The following is a 21,326-nucleotide window of genomic DNA, read 5'->3' as shown; positions in this document are numbered from 1 at the left end:
GGAAAGGAAAAAATTGAATATTTAATCAACAACTACATTCTGCTCTCAGTGGTTTCCTTCTTAATTATAACTATTGTTATAGTTAAAAAAAAACTGAAGTTTTAACTATCGTATCCATTCCTATTTATCTAGCTTTCCTTCCCTTTTTGTTTCTACTAGCCTGCTACTTTTCTTTGCAACTCTCACATAAAATGAACAGAAAAAAGATCAGATCAAATGAGACTCATGAGTTTATGGAAGGACTTTTTTTTTTTTTTTTTTGAGACGGAGTCTAACTCTGTCACCCAGGCTGGAATGCAGTGGTGCAATCTCGGCTCAGTGCAACCTCTGCTTCCCAGGTTCAAGCAATTCTCCTGCCTCAGCCTCCCGAGTAGCTGGAAATACAGCTGATTTTTCTATTTTTAGTAGAGGCATGGTTTCACCATGTTGGCCAGGCTGGTCTCAAACTCCTGACCTCAAGTGATCCTCCTGCCTCAGCCTTCCAAAGTGCTAGGATTACAGGTGTGAACCACCATGCCCAGTCAGACTCTACAGTGAGTTTCAATATCATCTTTTACCTTCATTAATACTTTCTCAGGCCAGGTACGGTGGATCATGCCTGTAATCCTGGCACTTTTGGGAGGCCACGTGGGCAGATCATGAGGTCAGGAGTTCGAGACCAGCCTGACCAACATGGAGAAACCCCGTCTCTACTAAAAATACAAAAATTAGCTGGGCATGGTGGTGTGTGCCTGTAATCCCAGCTACTCAGAAGGCTGAGGTTGCAGTGAGCCAAGATTGAGCCACTGCACTCCAGCCTGGGTGACGAAGCAAGACTCTGTCTCAAAAGAAAAAAAAAAACTTTCTAGGTATTTCTTTTTCAGACGGAGTCTCTCTGTTGCCAGGCTGGAGTATAGTGGCATGATCTCAGCTCCCTACAACCTCCGCCTTCTGGGTTCAAGAGATTCTCCTGCCTCAGCCTTCCTAGTAGCTGGGATTACAGGAGCATGTCACCACACTCAGCTAATTTTTTTGTATTTTTTTTAGTAGAGATAGGGTTTTGTCTTGTTGGTCAGGCTGGTCTCGAACTCCTGACCTCAGGTGATCTGCCCACCTCAGCCTCCCAAACTGCTGGGATTACAGGTGTGAGCCACTGTGCCAAGCTGCTATTCATTTCAATTGTAATTGATATGCACGCACAATTTTAAAGGAATGAAAGCTTGCAATGGTAGACTAGTTAATTCAATCTAATCCTCCTGCTGAGGACAACCAGAAATACAGTCAAAGCATTAGTAAAATGTGCCTGAAGACACTGCAGAGTAATAAACAGAAGTGGTATGTTCAAGGTGAGATTGAAGGGGAAGTAGCCAGGTCAGACTAAAAAGATAGCTCTTCAGTATGACTGGACAGAGGATTAAAAAAAATGTATCGACCAAATGCAATATATGGGACCCTGTTTGTATCCTGATCAAAAAAACTGTACTATAATAAAAAGCCATTTATGAGACAATTGGGAAAATGTACCTACTGGATATCTGATGGCACTAACAGGGAATCATTAGTAACAGTATTGACTGTATTAAAAATAATTCTTATACTAAAAAAAGAGACAGGTGTGCATGAAGGACACAAAACAGAATGAAGATGAACTTTTTGGAATGTAAGAACTTTAAGCAATGTAGAAAATGTTAACATTGGCCAGGTGCAGTGGCTCACATCTGTAATCCCAGCACTATGGGAGGACAAGGCAGGTGGATCATTTGAGGTCAGGAGTTCGAGACCAGTCTGGCCAACATGGTGAAAACCCCCATCTCTACTAAAAACACAAAACACAAAAATTAGCTAGGAATGGCAGCACACGCCTATAATCCCAGGTACCTGGGAGGCTGAGGCATAAGAATCACTTGAGCCCAGGAGGCGAAAGTTGCAGTGAGCCAAGATCGTGCCACTGCACTCCAGCTTGGGCGACAGAGCAAGACTCTGTCTCAAAACAAACAAACAAACAAAAAACAAAAGGGAAAATGTTAATATTCAGAAACCTGGCTGATGCATTACAGGAATTCTTATACTATTTTCTGCAACTTTTCCATAAGTCTGAAATTATCGTCAAAATAAAAAGTTAAAGTAAGGCCGGCACCTTAATAAAGCTCATGCCTGTAATCCTAGCATTTTGGAAGGCTGAGGCGGGTGGAACATTTGAGGTCAGGAGTTTGAGGCCAGCCTGACCAACATGGTGATACCCATCTCTACTAAAAGTACAAAAATTAGTCGGGTGTAGTGATGTGCGCCTGTAATCTCAGTTTGAGAGGCTGAGGCAGGAGAATCACTTGAACCCAGGAGCAGAGGTTGCAGTGAGTCGAGATTACGCCACTGCATTCCAGCCTAGATGACAGAGTGAGACTGTCTCAAAAAAGAAAAAAAAAAAAAGTTAAGGGGCCAGGTGCGGTGGCTCACGCCTGTAATCCCAGCACTTTGGGAGGCCAAGGTGGGCAGATCACGAGGTCAAGAGATCAAGACCGCCCTGGCCAACACGGTGAAACCCCATCTCTATTAAAAATACAAAAATTAGCTGGGCGCGGAGGCGTGCACCTGTATAGTCCCAGCTACTCGGGAGGCTGAGGCAGGAGAATTGCTTGAACCTGGGAGGCGGAGGTTGCAGTGAGCCAAGATTGCACCACTGCACTCTAGCCTGGCAACAGAGTGAGACTTCATCTCAAAAAAAAAAAAAAAAAAAAAGTTAAACTAAAACAACTATACACCTACCAGAATGGCAAAAATTATAAAGGTAGAAAACACTCAGTTTTAACAAGCTTGTAGAATAACCTAAATGCTCATACTTATTCTTGTGGGCATGCAAATTGGTACAATCATTATGGGAAAGTTTTGCAGTTTCTGCAAAAGCTTTTCACATGGTTATCCTATGATCCATCAATTCCCCTCCTAGTTATATATATCCAACAGAATTGTATACTTGTGTTCAGAAGATATACAAGAATAATCTTAGCAGTATTGTTATAAAGAAACCTAAACGAGAAACTATCCAAATGCCTATCAACAGTAGAACAGATAAACAAATTAATAAAATACTATACAGCAAGAAGAATAAAGGAACCAGGCTAGGTAGCTCATGCCTATAATCCCAATGCTTTGAAGGGTGAGGCAGGAATATCAATAGAGGCCAGGAGTTCAAGACCAGCCTGGGCAATGTAGTGAGATTCCCTCTCTACAAAAATTAGCCACGTATGGTAACACACATCTGTAGTCCTAACTACTTGGGAGGCCGAGGCAGGAGGATGCTTGACCTCAAGAGTTTGAGGCTGCAATGAGTTATGATCATGTAAGTGCACTCCCACCTGGGCAACAGAGTGAGACCCCGTCTCTAAAACAAAAAGAATAAAGGAACTACATCTATGTGCAACAATATGGTTTAATCCTATGAATGAATATAATGTTGAGTACATTAAACACACATGAAAGAATATAAGCCAGGTACAGTGGCTCATACCTGTAATTCTAGCACTCTGGGAGGCTGAGGCAGGATAACTGCCTGAGGCCAGGAGTTTGAGACCAGCCTGGGCAACATAGCAAGACCCTGTCTCTACCAAAGAAAAAAAAAAGAAAAAAGAAAAAGAATACATGTTGCACAAGCATTTGTATTATGTATAAAACTAAAAAAGGGGCCGGGTCGGGCGCAGTGGCTCATGCCTGTAATTCTAGCACTTTCGGAGGCCAGGGCAGGCAGATTACTTGACATCAGGACTTTGAGACCAGCCTGGCCAACATGGCGAAACCCCTCTCTACTAAAAATACAAAAATTAGCCTGGTGTGGTGGTGCATGCCTGTAATCTCAGCTACTCGGGAGGCAGGAGAATCACTTGAACCTGGGAGGCAGAGGTTGCAATGAGCCGAGATCGTGCCACTGCACTCCAGCCTCCAGCCTGGTTTTGATCTCAAAACAAACAAACAAAAAACAAAACAAAAAACCCGAATCTGTACTGGCAGTGCCTTGAGAGGCAGCTGAGGAGATGAGGAGGCGGCCAGGCATCTGAGTTGCTGGTAATTTTCTATTTATTTTCTTTCTTTGATACAGGGTCTCTGTCACCCAGGCTGGAGTACACTGGCACAATCACAGCTCACTATAACCTTGACCTCCTGGGCTCAAGAATCTTCCTGCCTTAGCCTCCCAAATAGTTAGGACTACAGTTGTGCGCCATCATGACTGGCTAATTTTTGGTAACTTTAGTAGAGAGGGAGTCTCGCTACATTGCCCAAGCTAGTTGAACTCCTGGCCTCTACTGATCCTCCCACCTCATCCTTCAATGTATGGGATGATGGGCGTGGGCCACGTGGCCTGGTTCCTTTATTCTTATTGATATGTAGTATTTAATTAATTAGTCTGTCTGTTCCAGGAGGTATTCTTTTTTTTTTAGAGATAGGGTCCTCACTCTGTCGCCCAGGATAGAATGCAGTTGCACGATCATACACCTCACTGCGGCCTCAAACTCCTGAGCTCAAGCATCCTCCTGCCTTAGCCTCCCAAGTAGGACTACAGGTTTTCACCACCACACCTGGCTAATTTGTAAACATTTTGTAGAGATGGCGTCTTGCTATGTTTTCCCAGGCTGATCTCAAATTCCTGGGCTCAAGAGATCCTCCTGTCTCAGCCTCCCAAAGTGCTATTACAAGCATTAAATCACTGCACCCAGAAGAATATGAACTTTTATACAAATACCTAAAGGCCATAACAAAAAATGGAATTTCCTGAAAAAGTCCCAATGGAATCCAAATCTGAATCTGTTTCATCATCCTTCTGAAGTATACTCATCTTCCTCAATAGAGTTAAACAGAACCATAGCAAGTTAAATATTACCATATGCAGATATTTAAATAGCCAAAAGGTTAATAGTGATTACTTTTTTTTTTTTTGTGAGACGGAGTCTCGCTCTGTCACCCAGGCTGGAGTGCAGTGGCCGGATCTCAGCTCACTGCAAGCTCTGCCTCCCGGGTTCACGCCATTCTCCTGCCTCAGCCTCCCGAGTAGCTGGGACTACAGGCGCCTGCCACCTCGCCCAGCTAGTTTTTTTTTTTTTTGTATTTTTTAGTAGAGACGGGGTTTCACCATGTTAGCCCGGATGGTCTCAATCTCCTGACCTCATGATCCGCCCGTCTCGGCCTCCCAAAGTGCTGGGATTACAGGCTTGAGCCACCGCGCCGGGCTGGTCTTGATTTCTTGACCTCGTGATCTGCCCACCTTGGCCTCCCAAAGTGTTGGGATTATAGGCACGAGCCACTGTGCCCGGCCAATAATGATTACTCTTTTAAAAAAATTTTATGAATTGTGGTAAAAAAAAACCTTTAACATGAGCTCTCTGGGCACAATATTATGCAGTATCTCTCTATAATTTAGTACTTACTCTTGTTTTATCGAACAGTTCTGAAACTTTGAGAAAAAACCTGTAAAGGAAAATATTTTCATCATATGCTACATTCAAAGTAATTTTCCATTTCAAATGTATGAGAATATGCTCCCAAACCATATTAGTAACACCTTGTCTCATTGCAATTATATTCAATAGCCCTATTAACTGCAGACTTCATTTAGCTTCACAAAAATCTCCCTGTATTTCTACCAATAAAAGAGATTACTTGAAATCTGTTTAAAGATAGACTATCTGTTCATTTATTTATTTTCTTTTTGAGATGGAGTTTCACGCTTGTTGCCCAGACTGGAGTGCAATGGCTCCATCTCAGCTCACCGCAACCTCCGTCTCCTGGCTGCAAGCAATTCTCTGGCCTCAGCCTCCTGAGTAGCTGGGACTACAGGCGCCCGTCACCACACCCAGCTAATTTTTGTCTTTTTGGTAGAGACGGAGTTTCACCATGTTGGCCAGGATGGTCTTGATCTCTTAATCTCGTGATCCGACCACCTCAGCCTCCCAAAGTTCTGGGATTACAGGTGTGAGCCACCGCGCCCAGGCCTGGTTTTTTCTTTTCTTTTCTTTTCTTTTTTTTTTTTGAGACAGAGTCTGGCTCTGTTGCATAGGCCAGAGCGCAGTGACGCAATCTCAGCTCACTGCAACCTCTGCCTCCTAGGTTCAAGTGATTCTCCTGCCTCAGCCTCCTGAGTAGCTGAGATTACAGGCAACTGCCCCCATGCCTGGCTAATTTTTGTATTTTTAGTAGAGACGAGTTTTCACCTGGTTAAAAATTAGCCAGGTGTGGTGCTGCACACCTGTAATCCCAGCTATTCAGGAGGCAAAGACAGAAGGATGGCTTGAGTCCAGGCTCATCTTGGACTCATGATCTCAAGTGATCTGCCCGCCTTGGCCTCCCAAACTGCTAACATTACAGGTGTGAGCCAGAGCGCCAGGCTCCATTTCAAGATGACAGCCTAAGCCATACATTAAAGGTGTTTTTGTTGTTGTTGTTATTGAGACTGAGTCTCACTTTCTCGCCCCAGCTGTAGTGCAGTAATGCCATTTCAGTTCACTGCAACCTGTACCTCCTGGGTTCAAACGATTCTCCTACCTCAGCCTCCTAAGTAGCTGGGATTACAGGCACCCACTACACCTGGCTAATTTTTGTAGTTTTAGTAGAGATGGGACTTTGCCATGTTGGCCAGGCTGGTCTCGAACTCCTGGCCTCAAGTGATCTGTCCACCTTGGCCTCCCAAAGTGCTGGGATTACAGGCATGAGTCACTGTGCCTGGCCAACAAAATTTATCTACATTCATTTTAGCAAACAGGCTGAGGCAAGCAGCTCACTTGAGGCCAGGAGTTTGAGACTAGTCTGGGAAACACAGAGAAACCCTGTCTCTACTAAAAATACAAAAAATTAGTGGGGCACGGTGTCACAATCCTGTAATTGAACTACCCTTTAATACTCTGGTGCTTGGTCAGGTGCAGTGGCTCATGCCTGTAATCTCAGCACTTTGGGAGGCCGAGGTGGGCAGATCACGAGGTCAGGAGATCGAGACCATCCTGGCTAACATGGTGAAATCCTGTCTCTATTAAAAATACAAAACAAAATTAGCCAGGTGGCGTGGTGGCACACACCTGTAGTCCCAGCTACTCGGGAGGCTGAGGCAGGAGAATGGTGTGAACCTGGGAGGCAGAGCTTGCAGTAAGCCGAGATTGCGTCACTGCACTCCAGCCTAGGCAATAGAGTGAGACTCCATCTCAACAACAACAAAAAAAGTCTGGTGCTGGGATATTTTTTAGTTAGTATCAGCATTTGACAGATAAACTAGTTAAAAGTGAAAATAAATTCTTAAGTAGAAATTGGTTATTCATTTTTTTCTTTTCTTTTTGGAGATGGGCTATTGTTCCGTCACCCAGTTCTGGCGCAAACCTGTGGTCCCAGCTACTCTGGAGGCTGAAGCAAGAGGATCGCTTGAGCACAGGAGTTCAAGGCTGCAGTGCTCTACGACTGCACCTGCGAATAGCTACTGTATGCCAACCTGGGCCACACAGGAAGACCTGCTCTCAAAAAAAAAGGGCACAGCACAGTTTCAAGTATTCTGTAAAATATATAATTAAAATGACATTATAAATAAATTAGGGCAAATACTACTCAAAGCAAAAACAATTTTATGAACTTTGCTTTCATTCAAGAGAACTTGCTTTGAGAGATTTACATTAGAGAACAGATGGCAAGGTTGACTTTTTCCCTTCTTCCTGATAAGAAGAATTAACTCTTTGGGAAGGTGGCTGTTGTTTTTTTTTTTTTTTTTTTAAGACGGAGTTCCTCTCATTACCCAGGCTGGAGTACAATGGCGCAATCTCTGCTCACTGCAACCTCTGCCTCCCAGGTTCAAGCGATTTTCCTGTCTCAGCCTCCGGAGTAGCTGGGATTACAGGCATGCGCCACCATGCCTGGCTGATTTTGTGTTTTTAGTTGAGATGGAGTTTCTCCATGTTGGTCAGGATGGTCTTGAACTCCCGAACTCAGGTGATCTGCCTCCCTTGGCCTCCCAAAGTGCTGGGATTACAGGTGTGACCCACTGTGCCTGGCCGATGGCATGTTAATTAGTGTAAGCTATCATACTGTGCTTTGCCGAAAAGCTTGACTTTTAAATATCTGAGACAGAATATACTAGAGAAAAGGTAAAGGATGTGGTTTAGAAAAAGGCATAGACTATGAAAATAGTTTTCCTGCTTAAAAATGTGTTTAATTTTTAGTTTTTTTGAGACCAAGTCTTGCTCTGTCGCCCAGGCTGGGGTGCAGTGGTGTGATCTCGGTTCACTACCATCTCTGCCTCCCAGGTTCAAGTGATTCTCACGCCTCAGCCTCCCAAGTAGCAGGGATTACAGGTGTGTGCCACCACGTCTGACTAATTTTTGTGTTTTTAGAGATCGTGCCACTGCTCTCCAGCCTGGGTGACAGAGTAAGACACTGTCTTGCAGGGGAGGGACGGGGAGCGGAATCAATTTGACCTCCAATGAAATACATACACACATATACATACATACATATATGTTCTAATTTCCAAATAGCAGTTCTTATTTATAAGCTTTATCAAAACCTAAAAACACTAATATAAATTCTGTTCTTCCACTCTCTTACACACAAATCAACCCATTTTCATAAATAAAACACAGGGAGGAAGAAAAAAAATATATATATATAGAGAGAGAGAGAGAGTAAAGTTGATTTTTATTTCTCAGATTTAAAAAACAGGACAGAAAGGGAGGAGAAAAAATATCAACCCAAGTTTTTGTTTGTTTGTTTTGAGACGGAGTTTTGCTCTTGTTGCCCAGGCTGGAGTGTAATGGTGCGATCTCAGCTCACCACCACCTCTGCCTCCTGGGTTTAAGCAATTCACCTGCCTCGGCCTCCCAAGTAGCTGGGATTACAGACACCCACCACCACACTTGGCTAATTTTGTATTTTTAGTAGAGACAGGGTTTCTCCACGTTGGTCAGGCTGGTCTCAAACTCCTGACATGAGGTGTTCTGCCCGCCTCGGCCTCCCAAAGTGCTGAGATTACTGGCATGAGCCACCTGCCCAGCCCTCAACCCACGTTTTTAAAGAAGGCCCTTATTATCAATGTGTTTTGACAAAAATATTCCAAAAGTTTTGCATTGTAAGTACTATTGGCTGCGAGAAGTGGCTCACACCTGTAATCCCAGCACTTTAGGAGCTGAGTTGGACGGGCCACTTGAGGTCAAGGGCTTGAGACCAGCCGGGCCAACACAGTGAAACCCCGTCTCTACTAAAAATAGAAAAATTAGCCAGGCATGGTGGCAGGCACCTGTAATCTTGGCTACTTTGGAGGCTGAAGTGGGAGAACTGCTTGAACATGGAAAGAGGATGTTGCAGAGAGCCATGATCATGCCACCTCACTCCAGCCTGGGCGACAGAGTAAGACCCTGTTTCAAAACAAAAACTAAAACAAAAACCAAAAGTATTGTGTGTATCCAGACTGCCAATAGAAAATTTTCTCTGCTTTCTTTATATTTCATATATATATATATACACACACACACACACACACACTTTTTTTTTTTTTTTTTTTAAACAGTCTTGCTCTGTCACTCAGGCTGGAGTACAGTGGCATAATCTTGGCTCACTGCAACCTCCGCCTCCTGGGTTCAAGGGATTCTTGTGCCTCAGTCTCCTGAGTAGCTAGCTGGCATTAGAGGCACACATCACCCACACCTGGGTAATTTTTACATATTTTGGTAGAGATAGGGTTTAGCAATGTTGGCCAGGCTGGTCTCAAACTCCTGACAGGTTTTCCACCTCCCAAAGTGCTGGGATTACAGGCATGAGCCACTGTGACTAGCTATATTTCATGTTTTATTTATTTATTTTTTTCTGAGATGGAGTCTTGCTCTGTTGCCTAGGCTGGAGTGCAAAGGTGCGATCTCAGCTCACTGTAACCTCCGCCTCCCAGGTTCAAGCAATTCTCCTGCTTCAGCCTCCTGAGTAGCTGGGATTACAGGTGTGCATCACACCATACCTGGCTAATTTTTGTATTTTTAGTAGAGACGGGGTTTCACCACGTTGGTCAGGCTGGTCTTGAACTCCTGACCTCTTGATCCGCCCACGTTTGCCTCCCAAAGTGCTGGGATTACAGGCGTGAGCCACCGTGCCTGGCCTATTTCATGTTTTAAATTAGAATACTTACTTGCATATATCTGTAGAATCCTGAGTTCCTAAAGCATATAATGAAGAACCAATTCTATTGTAATCATCTGCAGCACCTATGGAGAAAGTTTTAAGAATTTAGTATACCTATTCCTTGATTTAAAAATACTTACTGAGTACTCACCTGTCAAACAATGTGTAATATGAGACACACTAGTAAAGAAAATAACACAAACAACAGGCATGGTGGCTTATGCCAATAATCCCAACACTTTGGGAGGCTGGGGCAGGCAGATCACCTGAGGTCAGGAGTTTTGAGACCAGCCTGGCCAACATGGTGAAACCCTATCTCTACCAAAAATTAAAAAATCAGCCAGGTGTCGTGGTGCATGCTTGTAATCCCAGCTACTCAGAAGGCTGAGGCAGGAGAATCACCTGAACCCACGACGCAGAGGTTGCAGTGAGCCAAGATCACGCCACTGCACTCCAGCCTGGGCAATGGAGCAAGACTCTACCTCAAACAAAAAAACAAACTGGAAGCTGGGTGCAGTGGCTCAGGCCTGTAATCCCAGCACTTTGCGAGGCAAAGGGGTGGATCACGAGGTCAGGGGATCGAGACCATCCTGGCTAACATGGTGAAACCCCATCTCTACTAAAAATACAAAATATTAGCTGGCTGTGATGGCAGGCGCCTGTAGTCCCAGCTACTTGAGAGGCTGAGGCAAGAGAACGGCGTGAACCCAAGAGGCAGAGCTTGCAGTGAGCCGAGATCACGCCACTGCACTCTAGCCTGGGTAACAGAGCAAGACTCCGTCTCAAAAAACAAACAAACAAAAAACAAACAATCAAAAAAAAAAACAAAGTGGAAAGCAAGAAGTATAACTTTCTTCATTAATAGACGTGACATGATCATCTACATAGAAAATACTAAGGAATCTACAAAATAGTTACTAGAACTAATAAGTGAGTTTATTTAGCAAGATTGCAGAATATAAGATCAATACTGAAAAAATATGCTGTATTTCTATGTATTAGCAAAGAACAATTTGAAATTGAAATTTTAAAAAACATAACATGGCCTGGTGCGGTGGCTCACGCCTGTAATCCCAGCACTTTGGGAGGCCGAGGCAGGCAGATCATGAGGTCAGGAGATTGAGACCATCCTGGTTAACACAGTGAAACCCCGTCTCTACTTGAAATACAAAAAAATTAGCCAAGTGTGGTAGCGGGCGCCTGTAGTCCCAGCTACTCGGGAGGCTGAAGCAGGAGAATGGCATGAACCAGGGAGGCAGAGCTTGCAGTGAGCCGAGATCGCACCACTACACTCCAGCATGGGCGATAGAGCTAGACTCTATCTCAAAACAAACAAACAAACAAACAAACAAAAAAACAAAAAAACCCACCACCACCACCAACAAAAAATAACATTTATTTATTTGGAGACACGGTCTCACTCTGTTGCTCAGGCATGAGTGCTGTGGTGTGATCATGGCTCACTGCAGTCTCAAGCTCCTGGGCTCAAGTGATTCTCCCACCTCAGCCTCCCGAGTAGCTGGGACACAGGCGCATGCCACCACGGTTGGCTAATTTTTTTTTTTTTTGGCAGGGGAGGGATAAGGCCTGACTCTGTCGTCCAGGCTGGAGTGCAGTGGTAGGGTCTTGGCTCACTGCAACCTCTACCACCCGAGTTCAAGCAATTCTCATGCCTCAGCCTCTCGAGTAGCTGGGACTACAGGTGCACGCCACTATGCCCAGCTAATTTTTATATTTTTAGCAGAGATGGGGTTTTTTTTTGAGACAGAGTCTCGCTCTGTTACCCAGGCTGGAGTGCAGTGGCTCAATCTCGGCTCACGGCAAGCTCTGCCTCCTGGGTTCACAGTATTCTCCCGCCTCAGCCTCCCGAGTATCTGGGACTACAGGTGCCTGTCACCACGCCCGGCTAAATTTTTGTATTTTTAGTAGAGACAGGGTTTCACCATGTTAGCCAGGATGGTCTCGATTTCCTGAACTCATGATCTGCCTGCCTTGGCCTCCCAAAGTGCTGGAATTACAGGTGTGAGCCACTGCGCCCAGCCAGAGATGGGGTTTCATCATGTGGGCTAGGCTGGTCTCGAACTCCTGACTTAAGGTGATTCGCTTGCCTCAGCCTCCCAAACTGCTGGAATTACAGGCGTAAGCCAACACACCTGGCCTATTTTTTGCAAAGACTGGGTTTCACCATGTTGCCCAGGCTGATCTCAAGCGATCCAAACACCTCAGCCTCCTAAAGTGCTGAAATTACAGGTCTGAGTCACTGTCTTCAGCTTAATAAAACACAACATTTATAATAGCATCAAAAACCAAATAATCAAGAACCAATCTGACTAAAGATGTATAAGATCTATACGATGAAAACTACAAAACACTGCTGAGATAAATTAACAAAGACCCAACTCAGTGGAAATATGCTATATTAATGTACCAGAAGGATCAATATTGTTAAGATGTCAATTCTCTTCAAATTAATCTATAGAAGCTACACAATCCCAGCCAAAATTCCAGCAGCCACTTGTGTAGAAAAAGAAAGCTGATTCTAAAATTTATATGAAAATATGAAGATTCTAGGGTTGAGGGCGGTGGGTTCACACCTGCAACCACTCCCTCCTTTGGGAGGCTGAGGAGGGTGGATCACTTGAAGTCAAGGGTTTGAGACCAGCCTGGCCAACACGGCAAAACTCTGTCTCTACTAAAAATGCAAAAATTAACCAGGTGTGGTGGCGTGCATCTGTAGTCCCAGCTGCTCGGGAGGCTGAGGAACGAGGATTGCCTGAACCTGTGAGGCGGAGGTTGCAGTGAGCCAAGATCACGCCACTGCACTCCAGCCTCCAGTCTTGGTGACAGAGTGAGATTCTGTCTCAAAAAAAGGAAAAAGTATAAAGATGCTAGGGCTGGTGGCTCACGCCTGTAATCCCAGCACTTTGGGAGGCCAAGGTCGGCAGATCACCTGAGGCCAGGAGTTTGAGACCAGCCTGGCCAACATGGTGAAACCCCCTCTCTACTGAAAATACAAAAATTAGCCAGGCTTGGTGGCAAGTACCTGTAATCCCAGCTACCCATGAGGCTGAGGCAGGAGAATTGCTTGAACCCAGCAGGTGCAGGCTGTAGTGAGCCAAGATTGTGCCACTCACTCCAGCCTGGGCAACAGAGTGAGACTCTGTCTCACAAAAACAAAAAGCAAAGCAAAACAAAACAAAACAAAACATAAAGATTCTAAGAGGGGTCAAAAACAACTTTGATAAAGAATAAAGTTGGGCACAGTGGTTCACACCTGTAATCCCAGCACTTTGGGAGGCTGAGTTGGGCGGATCACTTCAAACCTGGAGTTCAACACCAGCCTGGGCAACATGGCAAAACCCCATCTCTAATAAAAATACAAAAATTAGCCAGGCGTAGTAGTGCACACCTGTAATCCCAGCTACTGGGGAGGTCGAGGCATGAGAATCACTTGAACCCAGGAGACAGGGGTGGCGGTGAGCTGAGACTGTGCCACTGCACTCCATCCTAGATGACAGAGTGAGACTCGTGAGACTCTGTCTAGGGAGAAAAAGAAAAAAGGAGTTTGGTGGTTCGTGCCTGTAATTCCAGCCCTTTGGGAGGCCAAGGTGAGAGGACTGCTTGAGTCCAGGAGTTTAAGACCAACCTGAGCAACGTAGCAAGACCCTGTCTCTACCACCTCAACAACAGCAACAACAATTAGCCAGGCATGGTGGCGCATGCCTGTGGTCCCAGTTACTCGGCAGGCTGAAGTGGAAGGATCAATTGAGGCTGCAGTGAGCCATGTTTGCACCAATACACTGATCTTGGGTGACAGAGCAAGACCCTGTCTCAAATAAAAAACAAAATACAAAAAACAATAAAGCTGGGGCTGGGCACGGTGGCTCACGCCTGTAATCCCAGCACTTTGGGAGGCTGAGACGGGCAGAATACGAGGTCAGGAGATTGAGACCATCCTGGATAACATGCTGAAACCCTGTCTCTATTAAAAATACAAAAAATTAGCCAGGTGTGGTGGTGGGAGCCTGTAGTCCCAACTACTTGGGAAGGCTGAGGCAGGAGAACGGCGTGAACCCGGGAGGTGGAGTTTGCAGTGAGCCGAGATTGCACCACTGCACTCCAGTAGCCTGGGTGACAGAGCAAGACTTCGTCTCACAAAAAAAAAAAAAAAAAGAAAGAGTAAAGCTGAAGGAAGGACACAAGAAAAAGAAAAGATGTTGAACCTCAACAGTCATTAGGACAATACAAATCTAAAGCACACTGAGTTACTACCACTGACCTACTTGAATAAAGTTAAAAAAGACTTCAAATTCCACTGGGAAAAATAAAAAGACTGACTATCTTTGTTGGCAAAGATGTGGAGCAACTGGAACTCTCATGCCTTGCTCTTGGAAATGCAAAATGGTACAATCATTGTGGAAAAAAAATGTGGTAGTTTCTTAAAAAGTTAAATATTCATTTACCACATGACTCAGGCATTCTACTTCTAGGTATTACCCAAGAGAAAGAAAGCATGTCCACATAAAGAGTTATATACAAATGGCTCACATAAATTGTATCTGTAACAGCCAAAGCTAGAAACAAAAAAAAAAATTTTTTTTTTTTTTTTTTTTTTGAGATGGAGTCTTGCTCTGTCGCCCAGGCTGGAGTGCAGTGGCTGGATCTCAGCTCACTGCAAGCTCCGCCTCCCGGGTTTACACCATTCTCCTGCCTCAGCCTCCCGAGTAGCTAGGACTACAGGTGCCCGCCACCTCGCCCGGCTAGTTTTTTTTTGTATTTTTAGTAGAGACGGGGTTACACCGTGTTACCCAGGATGGTCTCGATCTCCTGACCTCGTGTGATCCACCCGTCTCGGCCTCCCAAAGTGCTGGGATTACAGGCTTGAGCCACCGCGCCCAGCCAACAAATAATTTTTGTATATCCATTCAATGGAACATTACTTAGCAACAAAAAGAAATGAACTATCGATGTACACAACAGCTTGGATGAATCTCAAAATAGTTTTTTGAGTTTCAAAGCTAAACAATAAAGAATACATACTGTATGATTCAATTTATATAAAATACTAGAAAACACAAACTAATCTATAGTGACAAAAAGCAGACCAGTGACTATCTAGGAATAGGGCGGGAGGGAGAGATTTCAAAGGGCCACAAGAAACCTTTGGGGGTGATGTGTGTGATCATTATTTCGATTGTGGTAAGGATTTCACACATGTCAAAACTTACCAAACTGTACATTTTGACTACTGCAGCTTACTGATATCAATTACACTCAACACAGCTGTTAAAAAAAAAAACCTCATTGGTCTATTTTGCACTTTGAGTGGTTCTTTTACATACATGATTTTGTAGCATTATGTACTAGGCCGCTTAGAAAACTGGTCCAATGAATTATGCAGATGTTGTAAGTGGTGACACACTTAAATGTACAATTTTTTAAAAATCACATTCACTAGTTAACACTATCAATCTCTATATAGGTCTTCAATTGGCCCATCTAGCTGGGCACAGTGGCAGGCACCTGTAATCTCAGCTACTTGGGAGGCCGAGGCAGGATAATTGCTTGAACCTGGGTGGCAGAGGTTGTAGTGAGCCGAGATCGCACCACTGCACTCCAGTCTGGGCAACAGAGACTCCGTCTCAAAAAAAAAAAAAAAAATTGCAAGTGCATGGCAGGAAAGAATTTGAGACTACTAGTCCAGTATCTATTGGGAAGTAAGCTCATGGTGAGAGATATAAAGTTTTCCAAAATTCTAATTATCACTTGAAGCTTGACTTTTCATTGGCAACAAATACTAGCTTTGTTTTCCTTGAAATAACTGAATTTTTTTTGGTCAGGTTCCTCTAATTTAAACAATTACTTGATTTTTGAGAAAACATTTGCCAAATATTCATAAACATAGTTTGTCTATCAATCATTCTTTAAAGTAAAAGTAGTGTTCTATGAAAAAATTAGCTAGTTCAATCACAACTCAATCACTAAAATGCTTTCCTACAGAACCATCATACTTGAGTATGTAGCCAAAGTGCTTTATGCATACCTCCTATTTCATCACTCAGAATATTTTAAAATGTATACTCAAGGGTAGAGATTACAATCAATTTTTACTGTTTCATTAAGGACATTCTTAAGTGAAAGTCACATTTTTAAAAAATTGCAAGTGGCTGGGTGCAGTGGCTCACACCTGTAATCCCAGCACTTTGGGAGGCCAAGGCGAGTAGATCATGAGGTCAGGAGTTCAAGACCATCCTGGCCAAGATGGTGAAACTCCATCTCTACCAAAAATACGAAAATTAACCGGGCGCGGTGGCAGGCGCCTATAATCCCAGCTACTTGGGAGACTGAGGCAGGAGAATTGCTTGAACCTGGGAGGCAGAGGTTGTTGCAGTGAGCTAAGATCGCGCCACTGCACTCCAGCCTGGGCGATAGAGACTCAGTCTCAAAAAAAAAAAAAAAAAAGCAAGTGCATGGCAGGAAAGAATACAGAGACTACTAGTCCAGTTTGTTGCCATTGCCTCGATTTGTACGTAATTATGCAGCAGCAGCTTTATCCATCATTGGTGTAAATGTCAACATGGTGCAAAAGGCAAAAACTATCACAGTATCATTATAAAAATAGTTGTTGTTTTGTTGTCTAGACAGTCTCACTCTGTCACCCAGACTGGAGTGTGGTGGTACGACTGACTACAGCTCACTGCAGCCTCGACCTCCCAGGCCCAAGGCATCCTCCCACCTTAGCTTTCCTAGTAGCTGGGACCACAGCCATGGGCCACCACGTCTGGCTAATTTTATTTTTTGTATTAGGCTGGTGCAATACAAACAGGGTCTTACTCTGTTGCTCAGGCTGGTCTTGAATTCCTGAGCTCAAGTGAAGTGATCTTCCTGCTTCAGCCTCCGAAAGTGTGATTACAGGCGTGAGCCGCTGTGCCCAGCTGAAAATAGTTTTGACCTCACAGGCTCACTATAAAAGAGCCATGGAGCCTAGACTCCAACAGACCACAGTTTGAGAACTACTGCTCTATATTAAGACTTTTTCAAACTATAATATGAACCTTATAATTATTCCATTAAAAGATATAAGCTTTAACCACAGAAAAATCTTACTTTTGTGGGATCTTGTCATTCTATCAGATTTAGCAGATGCATCCTTAACTCGGTTATGATATTCCAAAAGAAATGTTCGTTCATGCTCAAAGAAATCATCTACATCCTACAAGACCAAAAGAAAATATAAACTTTTTTCACTTACTTGCTTTAGTTTAATATGTAAATAACTTTATAAATACAAAAAATTATCAGTAAAATAGCACAGCTATCCTCTAATAGTCAGATGTTACTGTACTAATTTCACCAAGACTTAAATAGACATGTATTTCTATCAAGTAAGAAATCTTCTATGATTTTGTAACTGAAGGCTTAGTGCTCCCCAAATAGGTCCAAGTTCACATGCTGTACTCTTTTTTTTTTTTTTGAGATGGAGTCTCACTCTGTCGCCTAGGCTGGAGTGCCGTGGCATGATCTTGGTTCACTGCAACCTCTGCCTGCCGGGTTCAAGTGATTCTCCTGCCTTGGCGTACCAATAGCTGGGACTACAGGTGCACACCACTACACCCAGCTATTTTTTTTTTTTCGGCGGAGTCTCGCTCTGTCACCAGGCTGGAGTGCAGTGGCGCGATCTCGGCTCACTGCAACCTCCGCCTCCTGGGTTCAAGCGATTCTCCTGCCTCAGCCTCCTGAGTAGCTAAGACTACTGGCGCACGCCACCACGCCCAGTTAATTTTTTTTTTGTATTTTTAGTAGAGACGGGGTTTCACCATGTTGGTCACGCTAGTCTCGAACACCTGACCTCGTGATCCACCCGCCTCGGCCTCCCAAAGTGCTGGAATTAGATGTAAGCCACCACGCCCAGCCTAATTTTTGTATTTTTCAGTAGAGACAGAGTTTCGCCATGTTGGCCAGACTGGTCTCAAGTTTCTGACCTCAAGTGATCTGCCCGCCTCGGCCTCCCAAAGTGCTAAAGTGCTGGGATTACAGGCATGAGCCACCGCACTTGGCCTCACATGGTGTACTTATTTGTGATCTGCCTCTACAATTTTGCCTCTTCAGTAATACTATTGCCAGCATAAGTGATCAATTGTTTTTAAGGAAAAAGAAAACAATTCTGATGGACAGAAGTGAAAATCTATTTTTCTTGGCCTGTTATGTATTCTACTGGCCATTCCTGAAAGCTGCCTAGCCTTAGTCATTAAGGCCCTTTCTGACTGCACTGAGGAACCTGGCCAAACTATCTGAGAGCAATAATACAATTAACCACTGTCTTCAATCTTTTTTTTTGAAACAAAGCTAGCTATACATTAAAAATAAAAATTATTATTATTATCTTGGGACAGAGTCTTGCTTTGTAATCCAGGCTGGACTACAGTGGTGCAAACATGGCTCACTGCAGCCTCAACCTCCCTGGCTCAAGCAATCCTCCTGACTTAGCATCCCAAGTAGCTGGGACTACAGGTACATGCCACGATGCCAAGATAATTTTTGTATTTTTTGTAGAGACAGGGTTTTGTCATGTTGTCCAGGCTGGTCTTAAACTCCTGAGTTAAAGTGATCCACCTGCCTCAGCCTCCCAAAGTGTTAGGATTACAGGAGTGAGCCACTGCACCTGGCACAAAAACGAAATTAATAGTATTTTACCCCCTTGTATATTACCAATAATTAAGTGAAAAAGCATCAGCTGACAGGATATAATTGGAACCCAGTATCAACAGAACACAAGCAGCAAGTCAGTACTGACAAAATGTCATTGAAAGCTGTAATTCAGCTGGATACAGTGGCTCACACCTGTAATCCCAGCACTTTGGGGAGGCCGAGGTAGGCAGATCACTTGAGCCCAGGAATTCAGCCTGGGCAACATGGAGAAATTGTCTCTACAAAAAATACAAAAATTAGCTGGGTGCGGTGGCATGCACCTATAGTTCCAGCTACTTGGGAGGCTGAAGTGGGAGGATTGTCTGAGCCTGGGAGGCAGAGGTTGCAGTGAGCCGAGACTGGGGCTGCACAGCAGCCTAAGGCAACAGAGCAAGACCCTGTCTCAAAACACAAAATAAAATAAAAAATAAATATTAAAATAAAATTCATAATTCATATGTAACAGTTCTCTCTCTCTTGATCTTTCGCCCAGGCTAGAGTGCAATGGCACAATCTTGGCTAACTGCAACCTCTGCCTCCGGGGTTCAGGCAATTCTCCTGCCTCAGAAGCCTCCCAAGTAGCTGGGATTACAGGCATGAGCCACCATGCCTGGCTAACTTTGTATTTTTCGTAGAGACAGGGTTTCTCCATGTTGGCCAGGCTGGTCTCAAACTCCCAACCTCAGGTGATCCGCCCGCCTTGGCCTCCCAAAGTGCTAGGATTACAGGCGTGAGCCACCGTGCTGGGCCAGTTTTCTTAATTGTAAAAATGTGGATAAAATTGGCAGGGTTGTTGTGAAGATTACACAAGAAAATGTGGGCTACCAATCAACACAGTATAAGCATTCAAAAATGTTATTACTCTATTAATAAAATTATCAAAATTATAATCAACATAGTGGTTTACATTTAATGGCTAAGAAAAATGGTTGATATTAATGCATAAGCAGCATCAAATGGAAGTAAGCTGAGTCCTTATTGGAAAGCAGCCACAGCACATGCACTGTCAAGTAAGTATCCACTGACCTGTCTCTGAAAAATCAGAGTATAAATCAAATAGTACTCTACACACCGATTTTATTATGTCTATAAAAACAGGCAATGATGACAAAGCAGCATTCTTTTTTTCCTAGTATTTGCTTAATAATAGAAACATTGTTCTCATATTTTAATGCTAAGAATCTTCAGATAAATCAACTCTTGTACCATTTTTAGAACATCATTAAGAAAAATACAGGTGTTTTCGGCCGGGCGCGGTGGCTCACGCCTATAATCCCAGCACTTTCGGAGGCCAAGGCAGGCAGCTCACGAGGTGAGGAGATCGAGACCATCGTGGCCAACACAGTGAAACCCTGTCTCTACTAAAAATACAAAAGCTGGGCATGGTGGCGGGCGCCTGCAGTCCCAGCTACACAGGAGGCTGAGGCAGGGGAATGGTGTGAACCTGGGAGGCGGAATTTGCAGTGAGCCGAGATCATGCCACTGCACTACAGCCTGGGCGAGAGAGCAAGACTCCGTCTCAAAAAAAAAAAGGGCCGGGCGCGGTGGCTCAAGCCTGTAATCCCAGCACTTTGGGAGGCCGAGACGGGCGGATCACGAGGTCAGGAGATGGAGACCATCTTGGCTAACACGGTGAAACCCCATCTCTACTACAAAAAATACTAAAAACTAGCCGGGTGAGGTGGCGGGCGCCTGTAGTCTCAGCTACTCAGGAGGCTGAAGCAGGAGAATGGCGTAAACCCAGGAGGCGGAGCTTGCAGTGAGCCGAGATCGCGCCACTGCACTCCAGCCTGGGCGACAGAGCGAGACTCCGTCTCAAAAAAAAAAAGAGCAGGGCGCGGTGGCTCAAGCCTGTAATCCCAGCACTTTGGGAGGCCGAGACGGGCGGATCACGAGGTCAGGAGATCGAGACCATCCTGGCTAACATGGTGAAACCCCGTCTCTACTAAAAAATACAAAAAACTAGCCGGGCGACGTGGCGGGCGCCTGTAGTCCCAGCTGCTTGGGAGGCTGAGGCAGGAGAATGGCGTAAACCCAGGAGGGGGAGCTTGCAGTGAGCTGAGACCCGGCCACTGCACTCCAGCCTGGGCGGCAGAGCGAGACTCCGTCTCAAAAAAAAAAAAATACAAAAAACTAGCCAGGCGAGGTGGCGGGCGCCTGTAGTCCCAGGTACTCCGAAGGCTGAGGCAGGAGAATAGCATAAACCCGGGAGGCGGAGCTTGCAGTGAGCTGAGATCCGGCCACTGCACTCCAGCCCGGGCTACAGAGCAAGACTCCATCTCAAAAAAAAAAAGAAAAAAAAAGAAAGAAAAAAAATATAGGTGTTTTCCACAAATATTATCTCAATCTTTTTATTAAGTCAGTAAGGTGGGTAGTATTATTAACCCCATTTTGAAAATGGAAAATCTGCCAGGGCACAGTGGTTCACACCTGTAACATCCCAGCACTTTGGGAGGCCGAGGCAGGCAGATCACGAGGTCAAGACTTTAAGACCAGCCTGGCCAACAGGGTGAAACCCCGTTTCCACTAAAAAT

General features: G+C 44.5%; 1 protein-coding gene across 1 annotated transcript in view; it reads right to left on the bottom strand.

Moving 5' to 3' along the window:
- Positions 1 to 21,326, bottom strand: part of SNX6 (sorting nexin 6) — a 68,053-nt gene that overhangs the window by 12,545 nt on the left and 34,182 nt on the right. The window contains exons 8-10 of the mRNA XM_023227268.2: positions 17,212 to 17,317; positions 10,112 to 10,187; positions 5,394 to 5,433 (exon numbers count right to left, since the gene is read on the bottom strand). Coding sequence (XP_023083036.1) covers positions 5,394 to 5,433; positions 10,112 to 10,187; positions 17,212 to 17,317 — 222 coding nt within the window. The remainder of the gene's footprint in view (positions 1 to 5,393; positions 5,434 to 10,111; positions 10,188 to 17,211; positions 17,318 to 21,326) is intronic.

The sequence above is a fragment of the Piliocolobus tephrosceles genome, chromosome 6 (assembly GCF_002776525.5).
Source record: "Piliocolobus tephrosceles isolate RC106 chromosome 6, ASM277652v3, whole genome shotgun sequence".
Taxonomy (NCBI): domain Eukaryota; kingdom Metazoa; phylum Chordata; class Mammalia; order Primates; family Cercopithecidae; genus Piliocolobus; species Piliocolobus tephrosceles.
Note: the sequence above shows the minus strand (reverse complement) of the source record. Positions and strands in the feature narration are given on the sequence as shown.